Below are 14,246 nucleotides of genomic sequence, written 5' to 3'. Positions count from 1 at the left end.
GTGATTTTAATGTACATATAGATTGTATAAGACAATACAAGGCAGGGAAAGGGATAAACTTGTTTGCGTGGGAGTCTTTGGGTGCTTTCAGCACTTCAGAACAGATTTATATCTAGAAGGCATCGGCATTATACTGTTCATTTATTGAAGGTTGTCTGTGTTCAAGCTCTTCCATGTTATTTCCTCTGGGAAGAGGTTAGAATCCAGATACTCTACCTCGCAACAGCCGGGAGACAGATAAAGTAAAAACAACTAAAGCTGTTGTTCTTGTTTCTTGCCCATGTCCTCCCCCGTTCTTTTCTTTCGCTTTGTCCAATGCAGTGTTGAGACAAAAACAAAGAGAGGTTTGGAATGGCTTTTGCCTTTTGGTCCTTTGGGGTCTTTTTTTTGTATGCTCAGGGAACAAACGCTTTCTTTCCTCGACCGCGAACAAACAAAATACGGCCTTCTGCGTACTTCTCTTTTGGAGACTTCCCTCATAGACCTCGCCTCTTGGATATTTCACTAAAACTATCGCCGGTGCTCTTTGTCACTCGGAGATCAAGAACTTTCTTTGACTTTGTGAGTCTGTCTTGTAAAAATGTTGAACACGAGAACCTGTGTAAAACTTCTTATCTTCGATCGCTGACTTGGCTTGAAAAAGTTTCTTTTTTTTGACCTCCCCTCGAACTTCTTCACGGGCCTAACTTTTCCATCTCGCTTTTTTGTGCCAGCGATTGGGTTAGGCGATTCCGATCTATAGGACGCGAGAATGATCTGTCAATATTTGTTTTTCAAGATTTTTTGAGTCGATTTTTGGTTAAAAAAAAGTCATTAGGTCTTGAGGAATTGAACTAATTCCATGCTTTAGAAGAGGCGCTTATTCGAGAGGGGTTGTTTATATGAAGTTTGAAGCTACAATCTTACGGCGATCCACTCTCATTTGTTATTCTCCCGCAGTCGTTCATGAGCTGAACTCGTCACGCTGGTGGCCCTTGAGCCAAAAGTCACGCAAGGGCCATCTAGGGCGAAGGTTGCGTGACTGATCTAAAGGTCAGTGCAGAAGAATAACGATACTCTAGAATGTACATTTTATATTTGAGTCGAATATCCCTTTCTCTTGTAAAAAATTACCTATGCATAAAAAAAATAAGCACCAAACTCTAAAAAAAAAAGATTGGCCGTGATCGAAACGACCCCGCAAGTAAAGGCGCTGGTCTGTGGAGAAAGCCTGGGCTCTAGCTTTTCTGCACATGCGTGTTGGGTTACAAAGGGTTGTGGTGAATGGCGGATTCTCCTTCGGTCTTGCTGTAGAGGTGTGGTTTATTAGGAGATATTCCCTTTCAAAACGTTACCCAAGGTAAGATCATGCAGCCTAACTTGCTTACTAGATCTCCGTTACTTTATTTGTAGCATATTAATCGGTTAGTTTGTCGAAATTGTCGAGTTTTAGCGAATCTAAAATCAACTAGCGTATGCCAAGCCACTTCTGAAATCCGCATCAAAACAACCTAGTTCCACACGCGTACTTCATTGATTTACCATAAGTTCGTCTTTGATAGTTTGGGATAGTATAATATTTTCCTGAACCATAGAAATGCTTTATACACAGAAGTGGTATTTATAAAAGCGTCTGAATGTGCTGTGAATGATCTGTTTGTTTTTATTCTGACACATGCGTGATGTTTGGGTTTGATTTGCCATGAAATAAGAAATACTTAACCTTATACTATCCCTCATCCAAATAGAAAAGAAATTTCAATAAAGAACCAGTGTAACGCCTGCATCAGAGTTAAACAAACGTACAGTGAACCATTTGCTGTAAGGGAACCATTTAATTAATGTAACAAGACATGCGAAGCTGCTAAAGCAGTGCCATGTTGTTTTAGCAGAAAATTTATGACACTTTCAGGAGAAAATGCGTTTTAAGAAACCAACGAAAAACGGCATTAGCACTTAACTTGGTAAGGGCAAACTGTTGCAAAGGAAAGATACAGGCCATTTAGTACAATTTTCAATTTAAGCAACAGCATGGCAGTTACAGTGTTCATCAGGCTAGTATAATCAATAATTGTTATTCATCCCCTACACAACGTAACCCTTGATGTTGATAAGAGATTCAGTCCCCCTGTGTAGGGTCAAACTAGACCCCAGATTTAAACCCAGACCTCAGACTTGAGAATCAAAACATGGGTTTTTCATCTATTGTAGCTCTCTATGGTATAGTTACATGTTTTAATTTGTAAAATTCTTCAGGAGCACCAACCACTATTAAATTTTGCCAGCTTGGTTGGGGGTAATACCTGGCTGGATAATAGCCATTTTTCTAGGTTACTGATAGATAAGCTTCTTAGGGCAAACTGCAGGTTTGTTTACATTATTTGATCAATTTTATTTCTTGACAGGTGTAAGGTTAGATCCCTCATAGGCCACGCTTCAAGCTTTCAAAATATGGATGTCCTTAAGAAAAAGGTTGTGCAGACTCGCCAAGAGATTGAGAAGGCAGAGAACAAAGAAAGGTACATCCGCAAACTTCTAAGGCTCACCTCAGAAAGAGCAACTTTGGCTGAAATGGAAGCTGATGGATTGAAGAATCGCATAAAAGAAATGGAAAAGCAGATTGAAAGAGTCAATGCAAGAACGGAGCGCCTTGGACAAGGTTTGACTGCCAAAGAATCAGAAGCAGATGATAGCGAGAAGGATAGAAAAGCCATGGAAGGAAAGGAGTATGACCACAGTGACCAGATTGCTCTTCTGGAGACGAGATGCGCAGATATGATGAGGCTGGTGGATGAGAAAGAGATCAGACTGGAAGAGGCGAAGTTTAGGCGGAATGAGGCAAGAGCAGGTCTGGTGGAGGCCCTTAAACGAGGAAATGCAGGAGAGCAAAAAATAGCTGAGCTGGAACAAGAGATTGAGAGGCTCTGCTTTGAACAGTACAAGCTAGAAAAGAAAGGAGAGCTGCTGTACAAGAGAAAGGATTACTTTGAGTCCAAGATTGAAGATTTGCAAGAGAGATATAGAAATGCTATTATACGCGGTGACAATGATCTCGGTGAATCCAAGCTACTTGAGAAGCAAAAAGACAGGCTTTATAGTAAGTACATTCTGCTACTTTGCACAAAGTCCTTATAATACAGGCTCATTCCTGCACAATGTATGTGTTTTCAGTACTTAGAGCAGATTTCTACAAACCGTTAGCAATAAATGAAGAGAGGCTACTGTATTTGATGTTATTTCACATATCTGCCTAATTCAGCTTTTTGGCATTTTGCAGTGGGGAGAAATGAAATTCATATTTCAGCCTCTATTCTATTATTTTTTTGCAAAATAGAATCCCCTCATAAAGAAAGAATTTTTAAGAATTAACAAGCTTCTTGTATTGCTCATTTTTGTCTAAAAACCTAATAACAAATGTGGAAATGTTCCAAAACCTTCATCTCATTGTCTTTTTTGTGTAATTTTGGAGTATTCAATTACTATGTGTAACCTATATCTTTTTCCAAGTAATGTGATCCCTCAAATGCTGTGATGTTATTGGAGGAAACCTTTTCCAATTATGACATACCTAAACATTTGTTTTTAACTTTTATTTATGTGCCTTTTCTTTGTGTGTGAGTGTCAAGGGTATAGGACGCCCCTATGTTTTGCCATTATTGACATCATTAAAATTATTTTTATTATTATTGTTGTTGTTATAAGTATCAATATTGTTATCATTGTTGTTATTGTTATTAGTGTAATAGTAACTTATGTTGCCTTGTGCTATTTCAGATGAACTTGTTCGACAAAAGAAAAGAGTAGCCTTCCTAAGCAGAGAACTGGAAGATGCTTTAGCAGACCTAAACCAGAAGTACAGTGGCTGATGGGTGTGCAGTGTGCTGATGACATTCGCACACTGTTTGGAGGAATCCTGTCCCATCATGGAATTGATGGACATTTGGGCATTGAAAGTGATCACTGCTTAAAACTGAATACTTAGGATTTTAATATAATTATGTTTTCCTCATTGTGTGGAAAAATTCAGTTAATTGGGCTTCCGTAAAATAAGTGTGGTCTTTAACAAGTACTGAACATAAACCATATTAGATATAGATTATGTAATAAGATGTGACATTGCTACCAAACTTATTACAGACTGTGCAGTTTAGTGGGATGCCTAAGCAGACTTATAGTTATTAACACCTTTAAAGTTTTTGTTTTTTCACGTTTTTCTCTATATCTATACACATTCTGGACAAGTTGATGAACTCTTTATGATCTGGAGGTTGTCTGCTTACTACAAGTAAAAGTCACACAAAAAAATTTGGGTGACAAAATAAGGCAGTATTTCTTTAATCAATTTTCAAACATGGCTCTGAATATCAGAATGAAGATATTAAGAAACCGAATAAAAGATAAGAATGGCTGCCTTTATTGTGGAAATACTATGAATGCAAATAAACATGTAGGTAATTTGTTTCATTCTAACTTATTTCTTGATTGTAATAAAATCTGATTATCTCTATGTCGAACCTAATAAGTAAAAGAATGTTTCAATTAAAGATCCCAGATAGATATGTGTAGTTTTATATATAAATTATTTTGAAGCTCTCAAAACTTTTTTTGCATAGGATGTTTTTTTGTAATTTTTAGTAAGGAGACTGGAAAACACTGTTATGAAGAAACAATGCTCAGTACTTGTAGCCTCTGAGGGATTGGGACATTTTGGAAGTGAATATAAGGGTGGGTTATCTGGTTATATTGATGGAAGGTACTGCATAAGTTGTAGATTGTTTATATATATATAGAAACTCCCCCCCCCTCCCAAGAGAAAAGAGGCGGTGGGGTGAGTGCCATGTGGCTATTATACTTTTTTTTATGTGGTAGAGCACACCCTCCAGCAAATCCTGGGGATGTGCATGTTGGGTAACCTTTGATGTCCAAGAACACCAAGCAGAACCAACTAACAAACAATAAACGTTAACAGGCTACAGTAATAGTTTGAGCAACACAATGTGATATTTTATTTGCCTGTAAAACATTAACCCTCATTTATTTGTATTACTAACATTTTACATACATCATAAATATATAATTATTAAAATTTGTATTAAATAGCATGATTTACTAAAGCAGAAGTCAAAATTTTACATACATCATAAATAATTATATAATTATTAAAATTTGTATTAAATAGCATGATTTACTAAAGCAGAAGTCAAAATATTGTTTACTTTACTGATTGATTTACAGTATAAGTATAATTAGATAATTCATTTTGTCTGAAATATATTAGTAACATTTTTTCTGAGGTATTGAAATATGCAAATCACCTTGAATAGCACAATGAATTAATCAGTCGACGAATAAAATTTTGTTAATTTGTGGGAATAAGTTAAGCTTTGTCTTAAACCGCACAGGAGACGTTAGCAAACCGCCTCAATTTCAATTTTTTTTTTAATTTCTCATTGTTTTTCATAAATTCAATATCTCACACAGCTTGTGACGCGTTTGCCGTCACTGAAAGCGTGGGGTGCACTTATTCCACGTGGGAAACACCTGCTGAATACATGGAACATAGCCCGATCTGTGCTTGTGTTTCCACCTACGTCAATGTAATCTATCTACCTATCATTCCATCAATTAAAAAGTTTACAAAATGAATAGACTTCCGACAACATTCGCTGTCACATGCGATAAATTTAGGCCTTCAGCATTCGTTGGGTCGTCAGCGTGGATGTTTTTCTAATATTTGTTGCCATTGTATAGTTGGTTTAATTCTAATTTTACTATCACCACAACCAAAGCACAGGAGCTAGGGGGACAAATGATCCTCCCAAAATTCTGGTAAGAATGTAAAACTCTCTCATCCTCCCTCATACGAAAAGAAATGACGCCTATGTATAAGCTGACAGCTCTGATGTCCGTATAGGATCTAGGGGGAGGGTTTTGGGTGTTTAACTCCCCCCCCCCCCCCCCTTTGGGCTGCCAAACAAAATAAAATTACCCTCTCCCCCCTTTATCAATGAGCCAAACCCCCCTTTAGTGAAAAGCTAGATCCACCCCTGGATGTGACTTAAACTGAAGCCACGCCTGCAAATGCGCGAGGGTGCATCAGCGATGGTGCTGTAGCGGTTGAGTAATCCGCAAACTTCAGACTCAGTCTCTTGACCGAGTTCATATTTCTACCCTGATAGTCCTGCCCACCGATGATATAGAGATCCTGTACACCATCACTCCCCCCGTATACTGCCACTACACAAACTCCGGTCCGAGGGTCCATGGTGTTTCGGATGATCAACCACAGATTCAGGTCTGGGTTGTATTTCTCGATAGAGTCCAGTGGTCCGACGCTGTTCGCGCCGCCGATGACGTAAATTCTATCCCCATACGTAACGATCCCATGATTCATCCGCGCTTTGTTCATACCGTTCACGTCACTCCATTTGTTGTTCATCGGGTCGAAGCACTCGACGTGTTCGATCTCAGATATGCCATTGTAACCTCCCACCGCATACAACCGGCCTTGTAAGGCCGCAAGACCGAATTGACTGCGGGGAAGACGCATGGATGCCACCTGGGTCCAGTCGTTCCTGATGGGGTCGAACCGCTCCACCGTCTTCAGGGCGGAGCCGTTATGTGACCCTCCTGCTGCGTATAGCCAGCCTTCCAGGATCGCCACCGCTAGAGCGCCTATGGAAGGCAGACTGGTTAGATTTGTGGGATAATACGAAAGTATCCAGGAACGCTGGCGCGCCTATGGAGTTACAGACTGGTAAGGGTAGCGTGCCTATACAGATGCTGACTGGTAAGGGTAGCGCGCCTATGGGGATACTGCCTGATTAGGGTAGCGCGCCTATGGAATACTGACTGATTAGGGTAGCGTGCCTAAGGGGATAATGCCTGATTAGGGTAGCGCCTATGGGGATACTGACTGATTAGGGTAGCGCGCTTATGGGGATACTGCCTGATTAGGGTAGCGCGCCTATGGAATACTGACTGATTAGGGTAGCGCGCCTATTGGAATACTGACTGATTAGGATAGCGTGCCTATGGGGATAATGCCTGATTAGGGTAGCGCCTATGGGGATACTGCCTGATTAGGGTAGCGCGCCTATGGAATACTGACTGATTAGGGTAGCGTGCCTATGGGGATAATGCCTGATTAGGGTAGTGCGCTTATGGAGATACTGACTGAATTGGGTAGCAGGCTTATGGGGATACTGACTGATTAGGGTAGCGCGCTTATGGGGATACTGACTAATTAGGGTAGCGCACCTATGGGATACTGACTGATTAGGGTAGCGCGCTTATGGGGATACTGACTGATTAGGGTAGCGCGCCTATGCTGATACTGACTGATTAGGGAAGTGCGCCTATGGGGATACACACTGATTAGGGTAGCGCGCCTATGGGGATACTAACTGATTAGGGTAGCGCGCCTATGGGGATACTGAGTGGTTAAGGTAGCGTGTCTATGGGTATACTGACTGATTAGGATAGCGCGCCTATGGGATACCGACAGATTAGGGTAGCGCGCTTATGGGGATACTGACTGATTAGGTTAGCGTGCTTATGGGGATACTGAGTGGTTAAGGTAGCGCGCCTATGGAGATACTGACTTATTAGGGTAGCGCGCCTATGGGGATCTTGACTGATTAGGGTAGCGCGCCTATGAGGATACTGACTGATTAGGGTAGCGCGTCTATGGGGATACTGACTGATTAGGGTAGCGCGCCTATGGAATACTGACTGATTAGAGGGTAGCGCGCCTATGGAGATACCGACTGATTAGGGTAGCGCGCTTATGGGAATACTGACTGATTAGGTTAGTGCGCTTAAGGGGATACTGACTGACTAATGTAGTTCGCCTATAGGGATACTGACTACTGACTGATTAGGGAATCGCCTATGGGGATACTGACTGATTAGGTTAGCGTGCTTATGGGGATACTGAGTGGTTAAGGTAGCGCGCCTATGGAGATACTGACTGATTAGGGTAGCGCGCCTATGGGGATCTTGACTGATTAGGGTAGCGCGCCTATGAGGATACTGACTGATTAGGGTAGCGCGTCTATGGGGATACTGACTGATTAGGATTGCGCGCCTTTGGGGATACTGACTGATAAGGGTAGCGCGCCTATGGGATACCGACTGATTAGGGTAGCGCGCTTATGGGGATACTGACTGATTAGGGTAATGCGCTTATGGGGATACTGAGTGGTTAAGGTAGCGTTTCTATGGGGATACGGACTGATTAGGGTAGCGCGTCTATGGGATACTGACTGATTAGGGTAGCGCGCCTATGGGGATACTGACTGATTAGGGTAGCGCGCCTATGAGGAAACTAACTGATTAGGGTACCGCGTCTATGGGGATACCGACTGATTAGGGTAGTGCGCTTATGGGGATACTGAGTGGTTAAGGTAGCGTGTCTATGGAGATACTGACTGATTAGGGTAGCGCGTCTATGGGATACTGACTGATTAGGGTAGCGCGCCTATGGGGATACTGACTGATTAGGGTAGCGCGCCTATGAGAAAACTGATTAGGGTACCGCGTCTATGGGGATACTGACTGATTAGGGTAGCGCGTCTATGGGGATACTGACTGATTAGAGGGTAGCGCGCCTATGGGGATACCGACTGATTAGGGTAGCGCGCTTATGGGAATACTGACTGATTAGGTTAGTGCGCTTAAGGGGATACTGACTGACTAATGTAGTTCGCCTATAGGGATACTGACTACTGACTGATTAGGGAATCGCCTATGGGGATACTGACTGATTAGGTTAGCGTGCTTATGGGGATACTGAGTGGTTAAGGTAGCGCGCCTATGGGGATCTTGACTGATTAGGGTAGCGCGCCTATGACGATACTGACTGATTAGGGTAGCGCGTCTATGGGGATACTGACTGATTAGGGTAGCGCGCCTATTGGGATACCGACTGATTAGGGTAGCGCGTCTATGGGGATACCGACTGATTAGGATAGCGCGCCTATGGGGATACTGACTGATTAGGGTAGCGCGCCTATTGGAATACTGACTGATTAGGATAGCGCGCCTATGGTGGTACTAACTGATTAGGGTAGTGCGCTTAAGGGGATACTGACGGACTAATGTAGTTCGCCTATAGGGATACTGACTACTGACTGATTAGGGTAGAGCGCCTATGTGAATACTGACTGTTAGGGTAACTGACTGGCTGGTACTGACTGGCTGGCTTTGCCGCACCACGGATTATTTAATTCAACAGTGTTTTCTCTCGTGTGGTTGCCTCCCTTACCTTTGCACTTGTTGAGCGAGGCCACAGAGGTCCACTGACTTGTTGATGGACTATAACACTCCACGGTCACCAGGTCAGCGTACTCCCGATTAACGCCTCCGACCGCATACAGCTGACCTTCAAGTACCGCGGCACCGACTTGTTTGCGCGCGATTATCATTGGGGCGAGTGTGCCCCAGGCCTTCTTGTTGAAATCAAAGCACTCTGCTGTACTGAGCACGGTGCCTTGCTCTGAAAAAGAAAGATACTTATCCTATTACTACTGCGAACAGTCGTTCATATAGAAGAGCCCAAAGAAACGCTCTGATTTGTATTATATGAGCTGTTATATACATAAAAAATCCAGTCCCGTCAATCCATTACACCAAAGATGATTAGCACTTTTAATCATCAATAAAATACAGAAAGGATTTTCAAAGAATGCAGTAACCGGAAAACTTTCACATGATTTAAATGATCCGTTAGGTATGAACGGAAAGTAATGTGTGCCATAATGAAATAATAAGGGGCGAATTGAACTTCCTTGCCTTGCGAACTCCGTCGTGGAAAAGAGGCACCACTTAGGCGCTGGGACACCAAGGCAAAATGATTATGTTGGACAGACCCAAAAAATTTGCTTGAACTATTGGATGGAAATAATGCAATACAGGCGGCTCAAAAAAAGCTTTTTTTAAAAAAAAAACGTCCGAGGGGGCCCATGTGAACTTTTCTTAAGATCCTGTTTCGTCATAACTTATATGAGACATCCGACTGTGAATGGTATAAGCAAAGCTATCCACCAGAACCGCAGGAAATCATTACTATAGATAAGAGGAAAGGAACTGTTCAGAGAAAGTTCTGCGCAGTGTATAGGAAAGGTCACCAGAAGTGAGTGGTTATTGTCTCATCCTGTCAATAGATCTTATCAACTATGACTAATAGAGTACTCCATAACAATGCTTGGATTAAAGTTTGACGTTTCTCATGTTTAAGACCTCTGAAAAAGGAGTTCACACTTAGTTGTTAGTCCATTTTATCGCCAGGATTATGGCATGGCGAGAAAAGGTATTTATTTTAAAAGACATATCAATACGTCGCTCATCGCCCTTGAGCATGAAGGCGTAGCTGGTGCCCTTTGACTGTAAATGCCGGCTAAATGAGGCTCACCGCATAACACAGCGGCAAAAGCACCTCGCGCAAGATAAACACACGCAAACGGAAACAAAACACGCTAACATGGGGAGCAATTCGCGAATCTGGCGCAATTTCAACGCCTTCAGGAAACGTATAAGGAAAATAATTGACTTTATTTGTAACAGACTTCCGGGCCTCTGCTAGTTTAACCGCTAATTTGGACAAAAGACAAAAGTATTAACACGAGTTGCATCCAAAAAGCTGATTGGGTTCGCCATACCCTCTGGTAAGCAAGTGATCAAATGCGAAACTGAGAATACGACGTCGATCCACCAAGACTGTGAAGTCCACCAAGTGATTTCTTGGTAGCAAATGAATTAAATATACTTAACATGCCCAGACTTTCTTCTTTTTAACGTTTACGTGCTGGTGATGAAAGCTTTTTATTGTTGTTTCTGGTGGCCGGATTGTGGGATTCCTTGTGACCGTCTGATAGGATTTGATGACATCTCAACACATGATGTAACAAATCAAAACATAACCAGACAAACACAACTTTTTAACAAATCGATTTGACGTGCAGCTTATTAACTTGGGTAAAATTTTACCCATTAATTATCTTGTAGTAAATGGATTCAAAACACCAGTTTAAATTGAGTGTACTTCATCATGTAATGCTCCCTTACCTTCCCCGCCGACGACATAAACTGCTCGACTTGATTTTTCCCGCGGGATTGTTCGGGTCGTGCGTGTGCAGGCCCGTCGCTCTGGGATCAAGTGATAGTCAATCGCTTCCAATACAAACTCTCTACACGGTCTTTCATTCATGATTAAGTCTTCTTTAGCTACTGTATCGATAAGGAACTTTCTTGTCAGGAGCGGGAATCGAATGTGTTCCAACAGGTTGGCTAGATCTTTTTTGCGCGATTCTACATCGTGTTTCATCCAACTCATCACGGCCTCGAAAACCGCACTTTCGGATGGAACATTTAGTTTATCGTGGGATAGCAGACTCCCCAGCTGTTTAGAAGACAATTCTTTGAACTCGGAATGTTTCAGAAGCGATACAAAATTCCCGCGAGAGTAGCTTTCGGCCAATGCGGTTAGTTCGGCGCAGCCGTGGAGCTCCGCTAAGTTCCATATCGTTAGACAGTTTGGTACGTTAATGTTCTTCCGTAAGAACTCGTAGCACGCTTTCTCAACACGGACAAACTGTAGCATACTCGCTGCATATAGCAAGGTTTCCACATTTTCACTATTTATTCGCACGTTTGAAGTGTATGCAAATTCAACTAGTGTTGTCATCGACTGTGAGTCAATGGCGCGAATGGTTATAAACTTCTGTTGGCTCTCTTTCATGTCTGTTAAAAACATGGCTCTAAAGTACTCACTGGATGCTGATAACACCAGTTTGTGTGCGTCGATTTCTTGTCCGTCCTCCGTCATCAAAACGACATCACAGAAAATCCCATCGCATCGGAAAGCATTCATTTGTTTGAAAGCAAAACACGGAGCTTCGGCGTCGACGAAGTCCATATTGAACCCCATCCGAAAATGGGCAGTTCAGACACGGCTGGCAGACGTAATTGATAGGGTCGTCAAATCAGTGTAAAAATTCGATGTTCTATGGAATGTTTCATTCATTGCGCACTGTTTTTGTTTTCCCCCTAAATGTATGCATCAGTTGTTTTGCGCGATCTTTATTCCTTTGTTCGTCTCAGCTGAATAGATCTGCCACGTGCCGGAGTCATGGTCGATTTAACAAGCTCTCTGATTAGTGGAGATTGAATCACACTGGCGGGAAAATCATTGTGTTGTGTAGGAAAATAAGGGGACTGGAATAACACAGGCTTACCAAATTGGGAAAAGGTATAAAATAATTGGTTAATAGTCTAATTGTAATTAAGCTTTTTTGGAGTGAATAAATAACTGTGTTTTAGGTTTCTGTGTAGCTTTTCATGTACAACGGGCTAAATTAGAAAATTGAAATAAATCCTTTTCAGCTTGTTCTTTCACCTAATGGTAAATGAATAATAAGAACGACAGAAAGTCGCTGAAAATATCACAAGTAATATTTAATCGACATCAACAGATGGTCTGTTGTCAGTTTGTTGTGGTCGATGATTCTATCGGTACACTCCGTAGGTCAGCTGATGGCTTATGGACACTACCGACCTCCCTGTCAGTTTGTAGCCTTCACAATCGACCGCTGACAAAGGTTTTCTGGGTCTTAATATACTGCTCGTCGCTACCACTCGAGCCGTAGGCAAACGAACGAGTAGTTCTCAGGCTCCCTGTCGGAATCAAGTTAGTTCCCTGGAGAGAGCAAGCACTCGGCAGTTGTACGAGACTGAATGCTGTTTGACTTGTTGTCTAAAAGGGCACATTTGCAACCTTGCGGTTTAACGAGGTCGGGAAAGTAGGAATCCTTGGTGCGAGAGCTCCAAAGACTCCATAGTAGCGGGTACCCTGTGGCGGGGTTTCATAAGCACTGCTGGTGCAGCCTGGGTCCGAGTAGGCCGCGATAAGTTGATTTTGGTCTTTGGCTTGACTCGTGATATCAACCGCTAAAAAAGTCTCATGATTGCTTTGGTCAATAGTATTTTACGGGAAGCCTGAGCACAAAACTGTCGCAGGAACGGTCATTTTCTATTAAAGAATCTTCAAATACTATGTGTTTTCCTTATGATACCCATGACTGGCACCCCCCCCCTTCCCCCCCACCGCCTCAGTCAATCCTTGGTACGCGAACGCGCCTGTCCTTGTTGCTAAGCGACGTGAGGTGCATATTGCGAATGTTTTTTCTGACTTTTTGGGTCAGTACGTACATGAATCTGATGCACTGCTGACTATAAATCAGAGCGCTAGATTTAAGGGGGAGGTGACGTTCTTCATAGCATCTGGCCGAATTTATCCGCGTCCACATCTCACAATAAAACCTGGTAAGTTTACCCGTCCATATGCCAAGGTAGTACTGAGGCAATCTCTAGATCTCTATTGCAGAATAATTATCTCCCTCTATATTTACTAGCAAGATTGTTCTGTAGTCAAAATTGCAAGATTTTAATTTTTAAAAAATCCAAAAAAGCTAAGAATAACTGACGGGGTTTTGCGTAGGCGTGGTAGGATCGATAATTCAGCACAAGGGTGAAATTGCTCAAAACGTCAGCGAACTCTGTTTTCACAGAAGCGTAAAACATACCGTTTCCACCTTTTGCTGATGCATTTCCCAGTCAAGTTTGTTCATTATCTGACAACGTGTTGACACTCTGCCCAACTCCACACACTCATTCATGATAACTTGTACCAGTAATAAAATTTAAGTACATATTTGACATTATAACATCAATGCCCTTAGGCAAACAGTGACAGGTTTGGAGTAATTTGATGAAAAGGCTTGGCATAGTTATTCATTTCAATTTAAAGTGAAACTGAGTTTAGTATGGGCAGCGTGCAGGGAATACACTGTGAGATACTTGTGGCTTTCCTATATCTTACTCTACTCTATGAACTCATCGAAGGCTTACGTAGATTGGCCAATACTGGAACAGCAAGACTGAAGGACTCGACAACTCAGCCCTCGAGAAACGCTGAAGGAAAAACTGTTTATGACAAGCCAAGAGATACTGTAGAAATTAGACCTACGAAAGACCTACAAATAAAAAGACACAAAGAGCCAAAGCGAAGCCTCGTGCATTTTGGAGAAGTGAGAAAAATTATGATGAAGCGGCGAAATACTATTTTGCCCCCCATGACAGAAATGCAGTAGGAATTTGCTAAAGACATGCTTGGTTTTATTATGTGCGTGGTGTTCTAGACGGCAAAAAGAGTTTAGGGCGTTCAAGCAATCGACATAGACAATAATACGCTCTTATGAATTGTAGTT

At 42.2% G+C, this 14,246-nt stretch overlaps 2 protein-coding genes across 2 annotated transcripts; one reads left to right on the top strand and one right to left on the bottom strand.

The window, feature by feature from the left end:
* The first annotated feature begins 1,213 nt into the window (after nucleotides 1-1,213).
* Nucleotides 1,214-4,534, top strand: LOC116604369 (tropomyosin isoforms c/e). The gene is made up of 3 exons (XM_032366629.2): nucleotides 1,214-1,339; nucleotides 2,385-3,076; nucleotides 3,754-4,534. The coding sequence occupies exons 1-3, from the start codon at nucleotides 1,233-1,235 to the stop codon at nucleotides 3,843-3,845; spliced, it is 891 nt and encodes a 296-aa protein (XP_032222520.1). The 5' UTR covers nucleotides 1,214-1,232; the 3' UTR covers nucleotides 3,846-4,534.
* A 424-nt stretch (nucleotides 4,535-4,958) lies between these two features.
* Nucleotides 4,959-12,083, bottom strand: LOC5521371 (kelch-like protein 2). The gene is made up of 3 exons (XM_032366626.2): nucleotides 11,047-12,083; nucleotides 9,248-9,478; nucleotides 4,959-6,654 (listed from the first exon to the last, which is right to left on the bottom strand). The coding sequence occupies exons 1-3, from the start codon at nucleotides 11,906-11,908 to the stop codon at nucleotides 6,038-6,040; spliced, it is 1,710 nt and encodes a 569-aa protein (XP_032222517.2). The 5' UTR covers nucleotides 11,909-12,083; the 3' UTR covers nucleotides 4,959-6,037.
* Nucleotides 12,084-14,246: the final 2,163 nt, after the last annotated feature.

This window comes from Nematostella vectensis, chromosome 6 (genome assembly GCF_932526225.1).
Source record: "Nematostella vectensis chromosome 6, jaNemVect1.1, whole genome shotgun sequence".
NCBI classification, from domain to species: domain Eukaryota; kingdom Metazoa; phylum Cnidaria; class Anthozoa; order Actiniaria; family Edwardsiidae; genus Nematostella; species Nematostella vectensis.
This window is presented reverse-complemented; position numbering and strand designations above follow the sequence as displayed.

Bases quoted from the DNA above. Each gene is read 5' to 3' on its own strand.
- LOC116604369 (XM_032366629.2), top strand. From the start codon at position 1,233: ATGCGTGTTGGGTTACAAAGGGTTGTGGTGAATGGCGGATTCTCCTTC. The intron at 1,340-2,384 runs GTAAGATCATGC...ATTTCTTGACAG, and splicing joins CTTTCAAAACGTTACCCAAG to GTGTAAGGTTAGATCCCTCA. The intron at 3,077-3,753 runs GTAAGTACATTC...GTGCTATTTCAG, and splicing joins GCAAAAAGACAGGCTTTATA to ATGAACTTGTTCGACAAAAG.
- LOC5521371 (XM_032366626.2), bottom strand. From the start codon at position 11,908: ATGGGGTTCAATATGGACTTCGTCGACGCCGAAGCTCCGTGTTTTGCT. The intron at 9,479-11,046 runs GTAAGGGAGCAT...TTTCTTTTTCAG, and splicing joins TTATGTCGTCGGCGGGGAAG to AGCAAGGCACCGTGCTCAGT. The intron at 6,655-9,247 runs GTAAGGGAGGCA...TGCCTTCCATAG, and splicing joins CTCGCTCAACAAGTGCAAAG to GCGCTCTAGCGGTGGCGATC.